At 39.8% G+C, this 20,398-nt stretch overlaps 1 protein-coding gene across 3 annotated transcripts; it reads left to right on the top strand.

The window, feature by feature from the left end:
- The first annotated feature begins 3,773 nt into the window (after nucleotides 1-3,773).
- On the top strand, nucleotides 3,774-19,488 carry LOC112192090 (phenylacetaldehyde reductase). 3 transcript variants are annotated; one of them, XM_040517335.1, is made up of 7 exons: nucleotides 3,774-3,790; nucleotides 15,844-16,055; nucleotides 16,582-16,754; nucleotides 17,730-17,921; nucleotides 18,108-18,270; nucleotides 18,402-18,507; nucleotides 19,030-19,488. In XM_040517335.1, exons 2-7 carry the CDS (start codon nucleotides 15,935-15,937, stop codon nucleotides 19,184-19,186), a joined length of 912 nt encoding a protein of 303 aa, XP_040373269.1. In that variant the 5' UTR covers nucleotides 3,774-3,790; nucleotides 15,844-15,934; the 3' UTR covers nucleotides 19,187-19,488. The 3 variants fall into 3 exon arrangements, with proteins under 3 accessions (XP_040373269.1, XP_040373261.1, XP_040373274.1); XM_040517327.1 differs by lacking the exon at nucleotides 3,774-3,790 and adding an exon at nucleotides 15,325-15,784; XM_040517340.1 differs by lacking the exons at nucleotides 3,774-3,790; nucleotides 18,402-18,507 and having other exon boundaries at nucleotides 15,325-16,055.
- Nucleotides 19,489-20,398: the final 910 nt, after the last annotated feature.

The following is a 20,398-nucleotide window of genomic DNA, read 5'->3' as shown; positions in this document are numbered from 1 at the left end:
TGATACAGATCACAATGTTCCCAAAATGCAAAACTCATCAGACAACACAAGACTTTTATTTTTTTATGTCGTCTGATACCCCCAAGAGACGACACCGTACTAGACGACATATTTTTGTTCGTTCAGACGACAGAACTGTTCTGTTGTCTGAAGGCCTTTTTGGCATAGTGATATCGGGTAGTAAGAGAACAACATCAATGAATTTGGTGACTTACTGCAAATGGACCAAGAGACTTGATCACACTTTAACAGTGCCAGTAGAGCTTGAATTTGAACTAGTGCTAGCCTTACCTGAGAAAGCAAGAGTTCTATTAGTCTCTACAGCTAAGAGATCTAGGGACGGACATCCAGTAGGTAGTAGAAACAAACCAATAGTGGAGGATGTGTTGCCTCACAAGCTGAGGTTGCGGCTTCCCCTTTGAAAATTATAAATAAGGACATTCAGTTGGATGCTTCTTCTGTGGGTACGTAGTGCTTCAATGGAGACTATGTTGTCTCTCGATGCTTCCACTCTCTCCAGCCCACACTCTCCACCACTCTCTCCAGCCCACACTCTCCACCTTCTTCCTCTTGCATGGCGCAGTGATCATCTCTATTTCAACGAGCGACCACTAGATTTACACTCCCCTTCTTCTCCTCCCTCTAGTCATTAAATTCCCTCTTTGTTCCGATTACACGTTAAGCCCCTTTTGTCCCTCTTCTCTTGAACCCTAGATCTGACGGCTCTCCTACCCTTCGTTCAGTCTTTTCAATTGATCTTCCTCTACCTTCGTTTTATTTGGTTTGTCTGTTGGGATTCTCCATTTATTGCTTTGCAATTCTCACCTACCACCATGATCTTTGGTTTTTGTTTTGCTGGCCACCCCTTGTTCATCCTTGATGACAGATGGCTTCTTCTTGTAACTTGCACTCTAAACGCCTCTCTTGTCACCATTAATGAGCAGGAAGTTTCAAAATTCCAATCTAGCTAGAACTAATTTTACTACACTTTGTTTCATTTGTTACATTCTCTGGTCTACAAGGAATAATCTTATCTTTCAAAATATTCTCAAGACTCCTACTCAAGTTGTGCAGGTAATTTATTTCATAACCATTTCCCAAATCATACTATTCCCGCCATCACAGGCCTATCAGATATGATTTGATTAAATAGCATCCTCCTCTTGCTCACTTTGTCAAACTCAACTTTGATAGTTCCGTTCTTCAAAACCGGAATGCTGCTGCTGCCTTTGTCATCAGAGATTACAATAGTCAAGTCATCCTTACTGGTGCCAAAAACTTAGGCCACTCCTCAGTTCTTTTCTTAGAAGCTTTTACCTTATGAGTTGCTTTGCAAGCTGCCCTCTTACATGGCCATTTCAATTTGCTGGTTGAAGGCGACTCCAAACATCTCATAGATTGTGTTAACCGCAAAATCTCCACTCCCTGGAGAATTTATACCCTGGTGCATGATATCTGTATTCTCGCTAGACAGTTCCAAAACATCCACTTTACGCATATTTGGAGGGAAGCCAATTTCGTTGTAGACGCCTTAGCTCGTCTTGGCCACCACATCATAGTTGAGAGTCCGGCTGTTCTCGTGGTTTTGTTTTGTAATTTTAGTTTCTTTTATATAAAAAAAAAGGACTAAATACTTGTTACTCCTCATACTTTTCCCTTAAAAACAGTTTAGTCCAAATTTTTAAAATTAAATAGTTTAGTCCTTATTCTCTCTAATTTTCACACAACAGGTCATAAAATGACTATTATACCCCTCACTTCCTTTTTCTTTCTTTTTTCTCTCTTTTTGTTTTTTAAAATTTTCTTTTCTGGTTCTCTCTCTCTCTCTCTCTCTCTCTCTCTCTCTCAGGCTGTCTTCCTCAATTTTAGGCTAAGACTCGTGCTTTTTCCAAGGTCTTTAGTAACCCTCAGTTCATCAATGTTCTGAAGCTTCAAGAAGCAAGATTTCTGGCGATCCTGTATTTTCTAAACGGGGGTTATCTCAAGCTTGCTTGGTTGCCGGAACCCGGCATCGGCGATAATCTCCGACGGCCCCAAACTCATACCTCTCTGATTAACCTTCGGCCTAGCGCTCAAATTCAAAGACTCCTCAATCTTTCTCAACCCATCGGAATTCTTCACACTCTGCTATGAAGGCTCCATGAAATTCGCCGCCACAACTCTGCCGCACTTCTCCACCACCTTCTGGGCCTTCACTAGTTTTTGCAATTCCAGCCTCGAATTCAATCGGCTTATCTCCTTTTCAATTTCCTCAATCTTCGAATAGATCTTCCTCAGGTCTTGACCCTTCTCTTCTTCAACCTCAAACCCCATCTTTTTCGGCGCCACCGATAGCCGCGGCGAATTTTCGTTCAACCGCTTAAACGGCATCGTAGACACAGTGAAAAGAGAAGTTTTCAGAACAGGGCTCAGATTCTCTTTGCTGCAATCAGATTTGAAAGACTAGGAGGGTTTAACGGCGACGCTGGAGAATTCAGAGACTTCATTGTTGTCGAAGGCGACGCGACGTTGTTCCAGACCTCCCTACACAGAAAGAAGAGGAGGAGGAGGAGGAGGTGCTTAAAGTAGCAAATTCAGACTAATGTGAAATCTAAGGTAGCAAATTGACAATTATGCCTAGAATAAAACTCCAAGTTACTAATGTTACCTGACCTTAGATTTCACATTAGTCTGAATTTGCTACCCTAGGTTTTATTTCAGTAAATTTGCTACTGTATCTTTTCAAAATTAGCCAATCTGTTACCCTAAGTATTATGTTAGCTAATTTGCTACCATCCCGTCAAATTTGCTACTTTAGGCTTTCAAGATTAACCAATATGCTTCAATAAATTTTCAAAATTAGTCATTTTTATCCTAGATTTTCAAAATTAATCAATGTTTGGATAGAGTAATGAACAAATTAATATAACGAAAGGTGAAACGTAGGGTAGCAAATTGGCACTAATAATACTTTGGATATATAGCAAATTGGCTCACTTTGAAAACATAAGGAAGTATATTGGCTAAAATAAAATTTAAGATATCAAATTGATATTAAAGTGATACCTAGGATAGCAAATTGGCTACTATCTTTATTCTATGGTGTATATTAGGATAGTTAGGTAATGGTTCGATTCTCACAGTCTTTTTTTTTTTTTTTTGGAATCAAGCCCCATGGGGCTAAAAATATATCCATCACAAGCCAGAATAAGCCGTTAGATACTCTTCCGTTGCCATCTATAGACATACAAGAAGATAGTTGTGGTATCCACAGTAATACTTAAGAGTGAATCATTCTAACGGGCTCAAATAGGCTGGGTAGAAGGACCGGGCCAAGTTTCATTTGTATGACTCATAACCTACCCTATTTGAGAAAGGGTTGGACCGGCCCACCCTAAAGCAAGGGTTAGGTCGGGCTTCAACCCTATGGGCCGGGCAGGCTTGAGGGCTGAAGGGGGCCAAATGATCACCCCTTATTATTACGTACTCACATAGTCCTTAAGATTGCATCATTATATATATAATATAATATTACGTACTTTTCACTATTTTAACTATTTTAATGAATTGATACTAAAAAAAATATTAACAAATAATCTAATATACGTAGAAGTGGCAAAGTGGGTTGAGGCGTCCTGTAATGGGTTCAAACTCTTAACAGAGAGGAAAGAAGGAAAACTAAAGATTCATCATAATCATTCATGCCTTAACTGGGGCTGGAGTTTACAAAATATAGGAATTGGACCGAGTCCACACAAAAGGAGAAGCAGCCATGTGTCTCTCAAGACCACAACATTAAGGGCTGTTCTAAGTCAACTGCAGATGCAAATAAAGTAGGATTAAGAGGGGGATTAACATACGTGGTCCTAACAAGTCCCTGCCCCTTGAGTTGCAAGCCATCCACAGTTACCGAATTCAGTCTGGAAATTTGTCCATGATAGAATGGGCCTCTTCCCATGTGGCATCCTCCTTTGGTAGCCCAGACCATTGTATTAGCCATTGGATAATGGGTCGCTTATTCTTGTGGACTACAGACGTATCCAAGACTTTCTCAGGAACCCAAATCAACTCCCCTTTCTGATCAAACTGAGGAAGAGTCCGGGAAGTGGGAGCAGCGTCCCCAACACATTTCTTCAAAAGGGAAACATGGAAAACATGATGGATCTTGGAGGAAGGTGGCAGTTCCAGGCGGTAGGCAACACTTCCAATTCGATCCAAGATCTTGAAAGGCCCATAAAAACATGGAGAAAGCTTGTCAGAAGTCCTCTTGAGAAGGGATTGCTGAAGATAGTGGTAGAGCTTGAGGAAAACACAATCTCTGATTTCAAATTCACGGTCAGTTCGATTCTTGTCAGATTGTTATTTCATTATGTTTTGGGCAGCATCCATGTGCTCACTAAGGGAGCGAAGAAGTGCATCATAGTTGCATAACGCAAGATCCACAGAATGAACGACGGTGGCGCTGGGAAGGTACCGCGGCACAACCAGGGGTGGTATGTCGTAAAGAGCTTTGAAAGGGGTCATTTTGATGGTGGAATGAAATGTGGTATTATACCACCATTCAGCCCAATGAAGGAGGGTGTTCCAAGAAGCAGGCTTGTCTGCAACAAAACACCTGAGATAATGGTCCACCGATTGGTAACAACTTCCGTTTGGCCATCCGATTAAGGGTGGTAGGCAGAGCTATGACACAATTGGGTGCCTTAGAGCTTGTAGAAGGCCTTCCAGAAATAGTTGAGGAAAATCGGGTCTCAGTCGGACACGATTGATTTGGGCATACTGTAACATCCCGTATCTTCACTTACCAGTTTACTAGTCATTTGGACGGTAAACGACAACCACTTTCACTTTTTACCCAAATTCGGTATTTTAGTGGCCCTAAAAATTGACTTTTTGATTGGGCCAAAATTTGAGAAAACTTCCTTCATGAAAGTTGTAGAGGACGTTAAACCGAGCGCGTGCATATGTAGTACGCTAAAATCAGAGTTCGTATGCGAAAGTTATAAGTCAAATATGAAAGTTATCGTGCACGGTAACAGTTCACGGTAACTTTCTATAAATAGTCGAGCTACTGTGGTAAGTTTCCATTTTTGGAAACCTACCCGGCTTTTCTCTCTCCTCTCCCCCGACTCCTTCCTCTTCGGTCCGATTACGTCCTCCTTCGAATTCTCCCGTTTCCGGCCGACCCACGACTGAACCAGGGCACCGGCAGGCTCGCCTTCTCTCCCTTGTCACGCCTGGGGTGGTGTTTCGTGGTGGCTCGACCGGAGGAGCTCTAAATTTAGCCATGAAGTTCACTGTAGCCAAACGGAGGTTTCGTCGATTTCCGGTGATTCCGGCCTTTTCCGGCCACCAAACTACTGTCGAAGGCGCAGTTTTTTCCAAGGATCGTTTTGCCCCTAGCCTTGAGCCACGATTTGCAGTGTAGAAGGAGAATCAAGGAGAACCCGATTCTAGGGTTCTTGGGTTTTCTGGGCTCGTGTTCAACGGCCAAATTGGAGCTCTTCAAGGTAAAATTGGAAAATGTTGTGAACATGAAAAATATTGGGTTTGATGAGTAGGTGGCGCTACCGAAATTTGGTGACGATTGGAGGTGGCGGCCACCGGCGCGTGAGCCCCACGCGCCGCCACTGTGGGTGGCGCATGGAGACGTGTAGGGCAGTGTCTTAATTCTGATTTTTAGGCCGTTAAATCCTATAAATTGTGTAGAGCTTGTATGTGAAGTTTGGTAATTTTTGGAGAAATTTGGAATTAATTATGAATTTTTTAAGTTTAGGGTTTCGATTATCGAATTACGAGAATACTACCGTCGGATATCTCTTGGTTCTGCCTTGGAACCTTTAAATTAACGAATTGGTATTAGTGGTATAACTTGGGCTGAATCCGAGGAGAATGGAAGATGTAATTATGAGGAATTGATTTTACGAATCGTATTAAATTGTTGAATAATTATTCAGGGAATATAATTGTGTACAGGATGACGTACCGAGCTATTGCTGGATGACGGAACTCGAATGCGTGATTGTCGGAATAGTACTATGAGTGGACCTTTGCTTTTAAATAAGGATGCATGCAAATGTTTTCCCGAATTAAGTTTTTATTTATTTAGTTAATTCCATGTTATTATGTTTTGCTTTCGGGAAATGATTTAGCGACTTATATTATTGTTTTATTTATCGAGCATATTATTTTAAATTTCGGATTATTCCATCACTTATTTGATTAATGCTTCTAGTATGATTCTAAATTTTCTATGCTCGATTCAGATAACATTGTTACTGTATGTTTTTCTTTGACAAATCATTTTTCGTGGTAACTTCCGGAAATTTTTATTATAATTAATTATCGATTCTTGAGATTTTAAGAGAGATTCGGAAATGGATTTGGATTATATGATTATTTAAAAATATGATTTATGTGATTATTCGATGATTTTACGGATTACATATTATAATTTATACGTTGATTTTGAGATTTTCTAGAATATTATCGGAAATGAGATTTCCTAAGGAATTTATAATTATTTATTATTTCTTGCCCAATTATTTTTGAATTTGAGATTATCTTGGCGTGTGGGACACGTCATTGGAAATTCTTGTGCGAGAGTTGGGGAAGCCTTATGTATTTATAGATTTATATGGTTACGGATTACCCTTTTGCCATACTTTGGGTGACTATTATCATTGCTAGCATTGATCGTCCGCCTTTGTGGTGAGGTGATGGGATCACCGAAGCCAGTTCGCCTTTGTGGCGCTGGTTACTGTCTTTGTGACAGTAATGCTGAAGCCCAGTATCCTAATCGCTACACATAGTGGCGTGTGGGTATATAACGGGAGTATATAGGAGTGCTTTAGCCTGGGAGGCTATCACCCGAGCCTGAGTGGCTCACTCGTATGGCTATCATCTTCCCCTACTCATTGTATTATTGGTGGGCTAGCGGGGTCTAGTCCGATTTTCACTGTAGCCAGCGGGGCTGGTCTTATTTTTTTCTTGAGAAACGAGATTTCCGTTTTTCATTATAATTTTCGAATGTTGTGACTAGCGAGGCTAGTCAGTGTATCGTTTTGAAATTCTCGGTTTTAAAGCTAAATGTGTTTTCTTATTGCTGCATGCATCGGGTTTTTAAAAAAATAAACGTTGGAAAGTATGAAATCTTTTTCTTTTAATTTGTTATTTTTGTCCACTCACGCTAACGTTTTTACGTACTTTCCCCTGGGCCCTTCGGTTTTTCAAATGCCCAGTTTGCAGGCGAAATTAGATGAGGTCGGGCGTACATGGAGTCGAGGCATAGCCAACAGCATTGCTTCCGCGTACTCATTCTATTTCTGTGTTCTTTGTTACCTAATGGAATAGTATTGCTCTGATAACCTGTGAAATTAATCTTGTAATGTGGGTTGAGACTGTTATTTGTGAAATTGGAGTTGTGATCTGGGGAGCAGGTGGCTCCAAGAGGATAAGGATGGGTTGATTTAGATGTGTAAATTTTCTTTCTACAGGTTTTGGGTAGTTCATTTTAGGGGAAGTTCTGCCAAATTTTTGGAAGAATTTCTTCTAAGGTGGACCCCGCAGGGCCACTTAAGATTTCAGGGTGAAATCCGGGGCGGGTCCTGTCTGTTGGTATCAGAGCATTAGGTTGTCAGATTCTGTAGTCTTGTTTCTATTCTATTACCTTACGCACTTGATGTTACACAGTACCTCCTGAGTGATGGCCCGACTGCAGCGGTTCCTCATCGTTTACTCTTCGGTGCTGATGTATTCATTAAGTGTGTAAGGTACATGTCTAGTTGGTTTTCCTTGTGGTGCTATGCCTCTTGTACGCCGACCTCCTAGGGTTTTCTTTGCGTATTCGATTGGTTAACTGTCTTGCGCCTATCCCTGGAGATGATAGAGTAAAACTACTCTACAGTTTCGGGTTGTGCTACGAAATGTGATTCGAGGAAAATGTTGTGGTTGTCTATTCCTCGATGCCAACAAGTTTGTTGAGGTAGGGTTTATGGTACAAAATCAGAGTTCGATTTTGTGCTTGATGGTTTGAGATGAGCGACCATAGTTTTGGGCTATCTTTGGATACTATAGTTGGTTCGGAATCAAGACTGTGTTGGAAGTAAAGGATGTTGATTCTAGGTGCTTTGAGTTATAGATTGATCTTCTTAAATTTTGATTGTAGTGAATAAGGTGAGATAGACATAGGTGAGTTTGAAGTTAGTGGGTGGATGACTTTAAGGAAGTCAGCTTGGACATGTGGAATTTGGTTCACCAATAGATTAGGGGGTTAAGAATCTAACTTTTAATTTACTCTTGTGTGTTTAAGCATATCTGTTCTAGTGGAATTGTTGAACTTGGGGTTAAGAAAAGAGCATTGTGATACGCAGGGTGTCCATAGTAATTCAAGTGCAATTACTATGTGATACGATTACGATATAAGTTTTGAATCATTGAGCTACAAGGAAGGTTTGGTGGTAGTTTCTTTGTGGGGCTGTGCTACTTGACAGTTTGATATATTTCAAGGGAGAGAGTTCCCTTAGTTGACTCAGAAGTTATTTTAAGGCTTGATCTGAGTTCTAATTTTTTGGAGATCGGGTGAGTTGTATTGTGACACGTTTGATAATGAGATATATTTTTGTGGTGATTAGTTCGAAATAGGATCATTATGTGGTGGGACCACTTTCGGATCCGGGTATCGTTTTGTGTGATATGATGATGTTATTCAAGGAAAGATCTTATGAATGGTGTTTTGTCGTCTTAGAAAACTGTTTGTTGCTCGGGTTAAATATATTTAACGGATTGTTTTGGAGGAATTTAGTTAATTTTTTACCTTGGTGCCATTACTGGTGATATTGGGTTAAGCTGTTTGAGATATAGTTCTCACTTTGACCGATCTTTCTACCGTATGGTAACCCTTGATTGGAAAGTATAGAAAGTTGTGGGTATGATTGAGTTTCGGTCACCATCACGGATTTATAGGTACGATGACTTGGCAGGATGTTGGAGTTGAGTTTGGAAATTATTTGTTTGGACTTGAGTTTTATCAAAGGTTTCAACCGACATTTGAAGTACCAAATTGAAAAACTTCTATGGTTGAGTTATGTTGTTGGATTAATGTTTAGCGAGATGAGGTTTGGAAAATTTTGGTGGAATCTTAGTTAACGGAGATTAGTTTTTGGGATAGTTGTTATAGTTGGAATATTAAGGTATGAAAATGCAGAGGAGAAAGAATGGACTACTTGGTTGGCAGTCTTGTACGGAAATTTGAACATGAACAGGTGTGTGGTACCCAAAGAGTAACACCTTGTGGCAGGCAAGGAAGCTATTTGATTAGGAACTTATCGGTTTAATCGAGGCTATCCTATGATACTTTTGGCAACTGTGGGATTTTTTTACGTAAACGACATTTGACCAGAAATCTAAGCACAAACAGACAACAAGAAAGTGCGGTTTTGTGGTTGATAAGGAAATTGGTTATTTCAGACTTGTAGGTTAGTAGTGAACATCTTGTGGTGTTTCATTAGCGGTTGGACTTTCTGATAAACCCCTGTATGAATTGAGAATGTAGTAAATGGGGGTTAATGTATTATCACGACGTTGTTGGTGAACGGCAGGTTCCTCACCGTGCGACTTATATGAAAAGGTTATGAATGCTATTATTCCAACCGAATGATTTGTGATGTCGATACCTTGAGTCATTTGGGCTATTAGTGGACACGAATTTCTTGACGCTAAAATTCATGTACTTGCGAGTATACGTTGCTACATTATTAGGCAAGACAAGTGCTTCGACTTGAGTGTTGTCATTTTGGGGTTATAAGCATGTTTTATTTTTGGTTGTGTAGTTGTGTTTGTCAGAGATTCTATTGGTTGTTAAAATAGTGATTTGAGGTTGTAAAAGAAAACTTAACCAAATGATGAGTCGACAAGTTTTGAAATTCCGGCAGCATCGAATAGGGTCTTCCTTCGATAAGTCTTTTAGGGATTATGAAAGGAATTGTTCTTGCTTGTGATTTTTTGTTGTTGCGTCAGTATCTCGTTCTCCTTGATGCGCGAGTCAATTTTCCGTTATGGGGCACTCAAAATGTGATTCGTTCCAGTCACCGACTTCAGTTAAACCATAAGTCTTTATTCTCGAAATTCTACCATGTGTTTCTGCTCACATATTCGAACCATTTACAGGTTTCTTTGAACATAAGGTTTTTCAATCATGAATGGAGGTAAACCTTTCTTGTGGGATGGTTAAGTTCAGCGGGGTTGCTATGGAATCGATTGAATTATTGTGACTGACAAGGTTTCAGTTTGCGAATTGTTCATTTCAAGTATTGAAATTCTTTTTTAGTTGATTAATTCTTGAACCAGATTTGAAGTATTAACTAGTGTTGGAGACATCGTAGTCCATTAAAGAATCTAGTATATACAGAGTTTGGGAAATTTCTACAATGTTGTATCTGTAATGATGTTGTTGTGAGGTTTTGTCATACAGTTGGTTGGAAATATTCTATGTAGGGCTAGTGGAGATCATCAGAGTTTTTGTTGATTGCCGATTTGAGGTTACGAAAAGGAAAGCTTAATTTAAGGGAAGACTGATAAGTTTCGAGATTGTGGTATTTTTGAATTAAATGGTGTACCTTTTCTGTTCTAACAGGCATGAAATTTCGAGGGCGAAATTTTTATAAGGAGGGGAGAATGTAACATCCCGTATCTTCACTTACCCGTTTACTAGTCATTTGGACGGTAAACGACAACTACTTTCACTTTTTACCCTAATTCGGTATTTTAGTGGCCCTAAAAGTTGACTTTTTGATCAGGCCAAAATTTGAGAAAACTTCCTTCATGAAAGTTGTAGAGGACGTTAAACCGAGCGCGTGCATATGTGGTACGCTAATATCGGAGTTTGTATGCGAAAGTTATAAGCGAAATATGAAAGTTAGCGTGCACAGTAACTTTCTATAAATAGCCGAGCTACTGTGGTAAGTTTCTTTTTTTGGAAACCTACCCGGCTTTTCTCTCTCCTCTCCCCCGACTCCTTCCTCTTCGGTCCGATTACGTCCTCCTTCGAATTCTTCCGTTTCCGGCCGACCCACGACTGAACCCAGGCACCGGCAGGCTCGCTTTCTCTCCCTTTTCACGCCTGGGGTGGTGTTTTGAGGTGGCTCGACCGGAGGAGCTCGGAATTTAGCCGTGAAGTTCACTGTAGCCAAAAGGAGGTTTCGTCGATTTCCGGTGATTCCGGCCGTTTCCTGCTACCAAACCACTGTCGAAGGTGCGGTTTTTGCCAAGGATCGTTTTGCCCCTAGCCTTGAGCCACGATTTGCAGTGTAGAAGGAGAATCAAGGAAAACCCGATTCTAGGGTTCTTGGGTTTTCTGGGCTCGTGTTCAACGGCCAAATTGGAGCTCTTCGAGGTAAAATTGGAAAATGTTGTGAGCATGAAAAATGTTGGGTCTGATGAGTAGGTGGCGCTGCCGAAATTTGGTGACCATTGGAGGTGGTGGCCACCGGCGCGTGAGCCCTACGCGCCGCCACTGTGGGTGGCGCGTGGAGGCATGTAGGGCAGTGTTTTCATTCCAGTTTTTAGCCCATTAAATCCAATAAATTGTGTAGAGCTTGTATGTGAAGTTTGGTAATTTTTGGAGAAACTTGGAATTAATTATGAATTTTTTAAGTTTAGGGTTTCAATTATCGAATTACGAGAATCCGACCGTCGGATATCTCTCTGTTCTGCCTTGGAACCTTTAAATTAACGAATTGGTATTAGTGGTATAAGTTGGGCTGAATCTGAGGAGAATGGGAGATGTAATTATGAGGAATTGATTTTAGGAATCGTATTAAATTGTTGAATAATTATTCACAGAATATAATTGTGTACAAGATGACGTACCGAGCTATTGCTCGATGACGGAACTCGAATGCGTGATCGTCGGAATAGTACTGTGAGTGGACCTTTGCTTTTAAATAAGGATGCATGCAAATGTTTTCCCGAATTAATTATTTATTTATTTAGTTAATTCCATGTTATTATGTTTCGCTTTCGGGAAATGATTTAGCGACTTATATTATTGTTTTATTTATCGAGCATATTATTTTAAATTTCGGATTATTCCATCACTTATTTGATTAATGCTTCTAGTATGATTTCGATTCTAAATTTTCTATGCTCGATTCAGGTAACATTGTTATTGTATGTTTTTCTTTGACAAATCATTTTTCGTGGTAACTTCCGGAAATATTTATTATAATTAATTATCGATTCTTGAGATTTTAAGAGAGATTCAGAAATGGATTTGGATTATATGATTATTTGAAAATATGATTTATGTGATTATTCGATGATTTATTTTTCCGAGATGATTTTACGGATTACATATTATAATTTATACGTTGATTTTGAGATTTTCTGGAATATTATCGGAAATGGGATTTCCTAAGGAATTTATAATTATTTATTATTTCTTGCCCAATTATTTTTGAATTTGAGATTATCTTGGCGTGTGGGACACGTCATTGGAAATTCTTGTGCAAGAGTTGGGGAAGCCTTATGTATTTATGGATATATATGGTTACGGATTACCCTTTTGCCATACTTTGGGTGACTATTATCATTGCTACCATTGATCGTCTGCCTTTGTGGCGATGTGATGGGATCACCGAAGCCAGTCCGCCTTTGTGGCACTGGTTACTGTCTTTGTGACAGTAATGCTGAAGCCCAGTATCCTAATCGCTACACATAGTGGCGTGTGGGTATATAACGGGAGTATATGGGAGTACTTTAGCCTGGGAGGCTATCACCCGAGCCTGAGTGGCTCACTCGTTTGACTATCATCTTCCCCTACTCATTGTATTATCGCTGGGCTAGCGGGGTCTAGTCCGATTTTCACTGTAGCCAGCGGGGCTGGTCTTATTTTTTTCTTGAGAAATGAGATTTCCGTTTTTCATTATAATTTTCAAATGTTGTGACTAGCGAGGCTAGTCAGTGTATCGTTTTGAAATTCTAGGTTTTAAAGCTAAATGTGTTTTCTTATTGCTGCATGCATCGGGTTTTTAAAGAAATAAACGTGGGAAAGTGTGAAATCTTTTTCTTTTTAATTTGTTTATTTTTGTCCACTCACGCTAACGGTTTTACGTACTTTCCTCTAGGCCCTTCGGTTTTTCAAATGCCCAGTTTGCAGGCGAAATTAGATGAGGTCGGGCGTGCATGGAGTCGAGGCATAGCCAACAGCATTGCTTCCGCGTACTCATTCTATTTCTGTGTTCTTTATTACCTAATGGAATAATATTGCTCTGATAACCTGTGAAATTAATCTTGTAATGTGGGTTGAGACTGTTATTTGTGAAATTGGAGTTGTGATCTGGGGAGCAGGTGGCTCCAAGAGGATAAGGATGGGTTGATTTAGAAGTATAAATTTTCTTTCTACAGGTTTTGGGTAGTTCATTTTAGGGGAAGTTCTGCCGAATTTTTGGAAGAATTTCTTTTAAGGTGGACCCCGCAGGGCTACTTTAGATTTCAGGGTGAAATCCGGGGCGGGTCCTGTCACATACCGTGCAATTTAAAGACTTCCTTCATGAAAGCTTCGGCGATCTGGGCAGCTGTATAGGGGTGTGTTACAACAATAAAGTTGGTAATCCCTCAATATATCAAGCCATACATCTTCCGGAATAGGGAGGGGTTGTAGCAAGCCCGGTGGTTGAATCGACTAGTAGTTCTGCCGCTGACATTGATCACAAGCAGCAATATAAGATTTGACGTCCCGGCGCGTGCCCGGCCAAGTGAAGCTCTTAGAAAGGCGAACAAAGGTACGTAGATACTTTAAGTGACCAGCCTCCAAAGAAGAATGAAACTCATGTAAGGCCTTTGCTCTCCATTCTGATGTCTGTGGAATGAAAATCTTGTTCTTATAAAGAAGCTGATTATTCACCCAAGTAAAGTTCTTCTTTGTTGGTAGACCTTGTTAGATGGCTGAGATGATATTTTGTGCTTCCGGATCTCGAGAGCATGCTTGTTGGATTTGAGTGATGCTATCGAAGATTGGAGAGGAGACCGACTGTATGGCACAAAGCTGATGGCGTCTGGAGAGCATGTCTGGTACTATATTGAGATGTCCAGGTCTGTACTCTATCTTATAGTCATAGCCAAGTAATTTTGCCAGCCACTTATGTTAGGATGGTATAGTAATTCGTTGGTCCAACAAATATTTCAGGGTTTGATGATCAGTTAAAATTGTGAACTAATTGCCAAGCAAATACGGGCACCATTTTTCAATTGCATATAGGATTGCTATCATCTCCTTATCATAGATAGATAGTACCTGATTCCGAGGAGATAAAGTCTTGCTGAGAAACGCAATGGGATGCTTGTGTTGAGTCAACACAGCCCCGATACCCAAGCCGATGGCGTCAGTCTCTACAGTAAATGATTGAGAAAAGTTTGGTATAGCGAGCACATGAGCAGTTATGACGGCCAGTTTAAGACGTTGAAATGCGTCTTCAGCAGCAGGGGACCAAAAGAAATTGTTAGCCTTAAGCATATCATTGAGTGGTTGGGCTATCAGCCCAAAGTTCCTAACAAATCTTCTATAATATCCGACAAGGCCCAAAAACCCTCTCAGCCCTTTTGTGGTATGTGGTTTGGGCCAGTCATTAAGACATTGAACTTTATCTGGGTTCAATGCCACACCTTGACCAGAAATAACGTGGCCCAAGTAACTCACTTTGATTTTCCCAAAAGACACTTATTGAGCTTTACTTTGAGCTGATGAACTTGTAGTACTTGAAATACCTCTTCAAGATGATTAATATGAGATTGCAAATCCGGGCTATAGATCAATATATCATCAAAGAAGACAAGAACGCACTTCCGTAAAAAAGGCTTAAACACATGATTCATCAATGCTTGAAACGTTGAGGGAGCATTAGAAAGACCAAAGGGCATTACCACAAACTCGTAATGACCGTCATGAGTTCGAAATGCCGTTTTAGGAATGTCCTCCTCATGCATGCAGATTTGGTGATAACCCGAAGGTAAATCCAACTTGGAAAAATACTTTGCTTCATGTAACTTATCGAGAAGTTCGTCAACCACAGGAATTGGAAATCTATCCTTGATGATGACGGCATTGAGAGAGCGATAGTCCACACAAAATCGCCAAGTGCCTTCTTTCTTTCTCACCAAGAGGACCGGCAAAGAGAAGGGGCTACGGCTTGGACGGATGAGGCCATTAGAGAGCATGTCTTGGACTTGAGTCTCTACTTCCGTCTTTTGTGAATGGGCATAGCAATACCGCCTTACGTTAACTGGGCCAGAATTGGGCAGGCAGCGCAATTCTATGATCCACGGCCCGTTTGGGTGGTAGGCCTGTGGAGGAGGAAAACAGATCCTTGTATCGTGTGAGGAGTGGTTGCAACTCACGAGGGTGGGCCAGCTCTTAAGGTGCAATTGGGCTTGTGATGGGAGATACAGAGTCCAAATGCTCAACTGGTAATAGGGCCATGAAGGATGACTGATCCAGATGGCTAGGCTGCTTAGTGATGCCGTGCAGTACATGAGATTGCCCCTTTTCAGTAAACACCATCACTTTTCCTGAGAAATGCCATCCGATGAAACCCAAAGTTTCAAGCCACCGTGCTCCGAGAAGAAGGAGCTCGTAAAGTGGTATCCTTGAATAGAAACGGTGACATCCACCGCTTGGCCTGACGGTGAAAGTGGTTCACCTGATGCTGAAGTGAATTGGAGATGCGAAGCAGTCATGTGTCTCTCAGTCCACACAAAAGGAGAAGCAGTCATGTGTCTCTCAGGACCACAATACTAAGGGCTGTTCTAAGTCTACTGCAAATGCAAACAAAGTAGGATTAAGAGGGGGATTAACAGACGTGGTCCTAACATCCAGCTTCTCGCATTACTACTTAATAAGCTGAAGACTGGAATTGCCTCCATTATCGACTACCCAAATCTGGAGTTCACTTCTCAGAGGATGAGTGGAGCAAGGAAAGTTGCTGTGTGTGTAACTGGAGCGTCTGGTTATATTGCATCATGGCTGGTCAAGCTTTTGTTAGGACGAGGTTATATTGTCAAAGCCACTGTCCGGGACCCAAGTGAGTTCAAGTTTCAAATTCTGGGCATTTGTTTGTTTGTTCTGTTTGCCATAAGAACAGTTCAGGGTTCAAAGCTTAATTCTTGAAATCCAATGTTTATGTTTGATATAGCAAGGTTTTAGCTGTTGTTAGCCAATTGTCTCCCCATAATCAAATTTGGACAAAAATGCTATAGAAAAGCCTATCTCCGTTCCCAAATCTGGTCCCATAAAGCCAAAAGCCCACATTTTAGCTCCAAATCCCAACAAAATGAGATTTTCAGCAAAAAAAAGATTGATGTTTTTAAGACAAAATGAGAGTTGTATATACCAGATATGAGGAAATGGGAGGTTTAGTTGTTGACCAGACCTATCACCAAGTATCATCTGTTTCTCAGCTCATATTAACCAGATATGCATGCTCTTGTTCTTGATAATGTACGTACTTAAGAGATCTAAATTTGTCTGCTGATATTTGTGCTCCAGTAGTCCAGTGTGGTTGATGTATTCTCAATTCAACTCACTACTTGTGTTTATGTATGCCCCAGACGATCCGAAGAAAACAGAACACTTGCTTTCACTCGATGGAGCAAAAGAAAGGCTTCATTTGTTCAAAGCAGATTTGCTAGATGAAGGATCTTTTGACCCTGTGGTTGATGGATGTGACGGTGTTTTCCATACAGCATCTCCAGTACTATTTTCATCGATCAGTGACCCACAGGTTCATCTCTTTAATTACTTCAATACTTCAAATGTGTTCCATTCTTTTAACTGCTTATTGCTTAAAGTTCTTTCAATCATAATGTGTAGTATTCTAAATTTCTTATTAAGAAAATTTATCTAAAACAACTGTAAACACCTTTGTAGAAAACTCCAGGAGGCTCACTTTGCCGGTTCATAACATATTAGAATTTCAAGAAAAGAAGTATAAACCAACTGATCTACTTTCCTTTTATTTAGCATGCACCTCTCTGCAATTAGACTTATTTGTTAAGATGACCGTTTTCCTCATTTTGCATTAACATTTCTTCATTGAAGACAATGATGGGACTAGTTTCCTGAAAATTATTCTGATGTTGCCAATAAAACCTAGTCGAGTTTGTGAAAAGAGTTGTTCTAGACTGCCATTCTCTTAACTGGCTGTTTCTCATATAAAGTTCTTTCATTCCTGCATTGTGCTCTTGTATATTTTGAAAACAAAAAAGAGATGAGAGAACTTATCGAAGGAAGCCATAATTAATTTTCTGGAGAACTAGTTGAGGCTCAATTTGCAGTTGCAGAAGATATTAGTTGAGGCAACTGATAAAGTTACTTTCTTTTCTTTATCCCCTCAGCTGTCAATTTGACTTATTTGTTAAGATAAGTTTATGATAATCCGTCCTTTCCATTAGCAGCAATGAGTCTAATCTTTTGCTTTGTTAATTATTGATTTCTCTATTGGCTTGTTTTTCCTCTAGTTTCTGATCAGAGAGGTAATTGGGTATAGTTTCCAAAAGATTCTAATGATGCTGTCAGCAAAACCTAATTGAGTTTCTGGAGAGGGTTGTTCTAGTTTTCAGTTTGTATTTCTTTGCCGGATCATAATTGTCAGCGTGTGTTTGTATTTGCTTAGACAACATCATATTTTCAAAGGTTCAAGTTTATTTTATAATTTTTGATTTAGAGAATGCAATGAGCATTTTCTCCATATCTTCAGGCAGAACTAATTGACCCTGCTGTGAAGGGAACACTAAATGTTCTGAAATCATGCAAAAAATTTCCAACCGTCAAGCGAGTGGTTTTGACATCTTCTATGGCTTCAGTAATGATGAATGGAAAACCTCTGACCCCTGATGTTGTGGTGGATGAAACATGGTATTCAGATCCACTTATTGCTGAGAAGCACAAGGTGAGTAGGTTCCATTTCTTATCTTTTTCTTGGTTTCACCTTTTGTAAGTTTTACAAATAATTCATCTTACTCCTACTTTCATAGAATAATATTTGGAATCAAGATATTAAGTACATACAAAGCAGTTTAGCTTAATTTAGTATGTATTTTTGAATTTGGTTTGAACTTCCCTTTGACATGTCCAGCTATGGTATCTTCTTTCAAAGACTTTAGCTGAGGAGGCTGCTTGGAATTTTGCTGAAGGAAATGGGATTGACTTGGTTTCAATAAATCCGGGGTTTGTGATAGGACCACTCTTACAGCCGACAATTAATTTGACCGTGGAGATGATTCAGAATCTCATAACTGGTACATACTTCAGCAATTATGTTTCGATCTCTACCTTGCATGATTTAGTGCAAAGTATGATGGAAAGTTGGAATTGAATAATTCTTGTGCTGCAAGGTAGCAGTTGATTTGTTTGTTTCTCTTTTATCTAGGCAGGGCAGTGCCCCTTTCAAATTACAGATTGATTGATGTTAGAGATGTTCTAGAGATTCTAGAGATTATACAACAACTTTATCCCACTTTGCACATTCCTGAAAGGTAAATATACATTACAAAATGCCATAGCTGAAACTAGATTACCGTTTAACTGGAAACCAATTTTAGAAATTTATTCTACTACATGTTTTATCCTATGGGAAATTCTGATATTAACAGTTTGACATATGGTTGCCAGGAGGTCAATTTGGACCTTTTGTCTGAGGTTGAATGGGGTTTAAATGTCTGATCTATATTGGTAGTCTAACAACATAGCATACTTGATATCTGATGAAAGAACATTACCCGAGTGGCCGAGTCATAATCCTCTATATTAGGCACAACCTAACTGATACCAACTTTTATTTGTCTGCTCAGTCACCTCGAAAACCATATGGCTGTTAAATATATTTATTATATATGTGAGCTGTCTCAATGTGCATTTAAACTGGTCATACCACCCACCTTTCCATCTATGAAGAATTTGCAAAATTTAGCTCAATTAGGAACTCTGAAAACTCGATGAATGTGGCAAATTTCTAAAGTTTCTTTCTTTTTCCCTTCTCTTTTTGTCATTAATGGCAGGTGTGAGGATGACAATCCTCTTTTGCTTCCTTCTGACCCACAGTTTCAAGTATCCAAGGAGCAGGCAAAAGGTCTGGGAATTGGTTTTTATCCATTTGAAGCAACTCTGAAGGACACTATTGAAAGCCTGAAGGAGAAGGGCTTTCTCAACATATGATTCATCCAATTGACGGCATCCTGTTAGTTCATCACGTATCGGCAGTTGAAATGCGGTTTATGATGAACTCCAGAGATATAATGATGGATGATATATTGTTCAGTGCCAAGGCTTCCTTTAATTCATCTATAGATAGATTTAGAGTTAACTAGGAAAATGCTTCAGCTTGTTATATATGGCTCCATCGAGAATAAATGCTCATGAGAAGCATAATGTAAAATTTGGATAAACACAGAAAGCATATTGTAAAATCTTCCTGTCAAGGGACTAGTTTTCAGTTCTGTGACTTCAGTAATGATGAATATTGTGTGTAGATGTCCCAATACGTTTTTCCTAATTACACAAATTACTTCAAATTCAATTTAGTGTAATCTCAGGCATGACCAAATTAAAAAAAAATTAAAAAAAAATCTACCATACGTGGAAGTGGTCTAGTTGCTTCCATATATCACTATTAAATAGGCTGGCAACTTCAGTTGCCTCCATTATTGACTGCCCCTACCTGCCAGCGCAGCGCGCGGAGAGATAGGGCGAGCGAATTGAAGCGCGAAGAGGATGGATGTCAATGGCATAACCAGAAGAGGGTTAGAGGTGACAAGGTTACGCCCTGGGTAGTGCTATTACAAGTAAGACATAAGGCACGTTTGATGGTAGCAGCTCATGCATTCCCACAAGTACAGAAAGCATATACAGCAATAAGAACTCAAACATCTTTATACCTCCTTAATGTAATAAAAATGACGAGAAAGAAAACAAAAAATAAAAAAAGTAGTAAAGAGAGAGAGAAGCCTGATTTCCTTAAATATGTAGTCTGTAGAATAAGTAATACAACTTACAGCTCTAGTAGATGTCCTAGCAGGTTCGATGCTCTATTAGTACGTGGCCCGTGGCCGGATTGAGCTCCTGAAAAAAATATTTAGTGGTCCATTACTCTTTTGGCTTTGTACGGATTAGGATATATATACCATGCTACCTGTATCTTGAGCTATTTAAGTTCTATGATTAATTTGCAATTTGCAGAACTTTGCCAAATGGCTCATCATGTGCATTTGAAACAAAGAGATTATAGGAAATACAGTGGTACATAGAAACAAAGAAACAAAGAGAAATTATATATGCAGAGGCCTGGTTCATTCAAGAATCAGAAAAAGCAAGCTTTTAGAAAGCCTATCAACAATGGAAGCCAAGAAAGAGGTAACATACCCTGCTAGC

The sequence above is a fragment of the Rosa chinensis genome, chromosome 1 (assembly GCF_002994745.2).
Source record: "Rosa chinensis cultivar Old Blush chromosome 1, RchiOBHm-V2, whole genome shotgun sequence".
In the NCBI taxonomy this organism is placed as follows: Eukaryota; Viridiplantae; Streptophyta; class Magnoliopsida; order Rosales; family Rosaceae; genus Rosa; species Rosa chinensis.
The sequence above is the reverse complement of the archived record's forward strand: the minus strand, read 5'-3'. Positions and strand labels throughout refer to the sequence as shown.

Excerpts from the sequence above, each read along its gene's own strand:
- LOC112192090 (XM_040517335.1), top strand. The coding sequence starts at position 15,935 with ATGAGTGGAGCAAGGAAAGTTGCTGTGTGTGTAACTGGAGCGTCTGGT. Across the intron at positions 17,922-18,107 it reads TTATTGCTGAGAAGCACAAG|CTATGGTATCTTCTTTCAAA; the intron begins GTGAGTAGGTTC and ends TGACATGTCCAG. Across the intron at positions 18,508-19,029 it reads ACTTTGCACATTCCTGAAAG|GTGTGAGGATGACAATCCTC; the intron begins GTAAATATACAT and ends CATTAATGGCAG.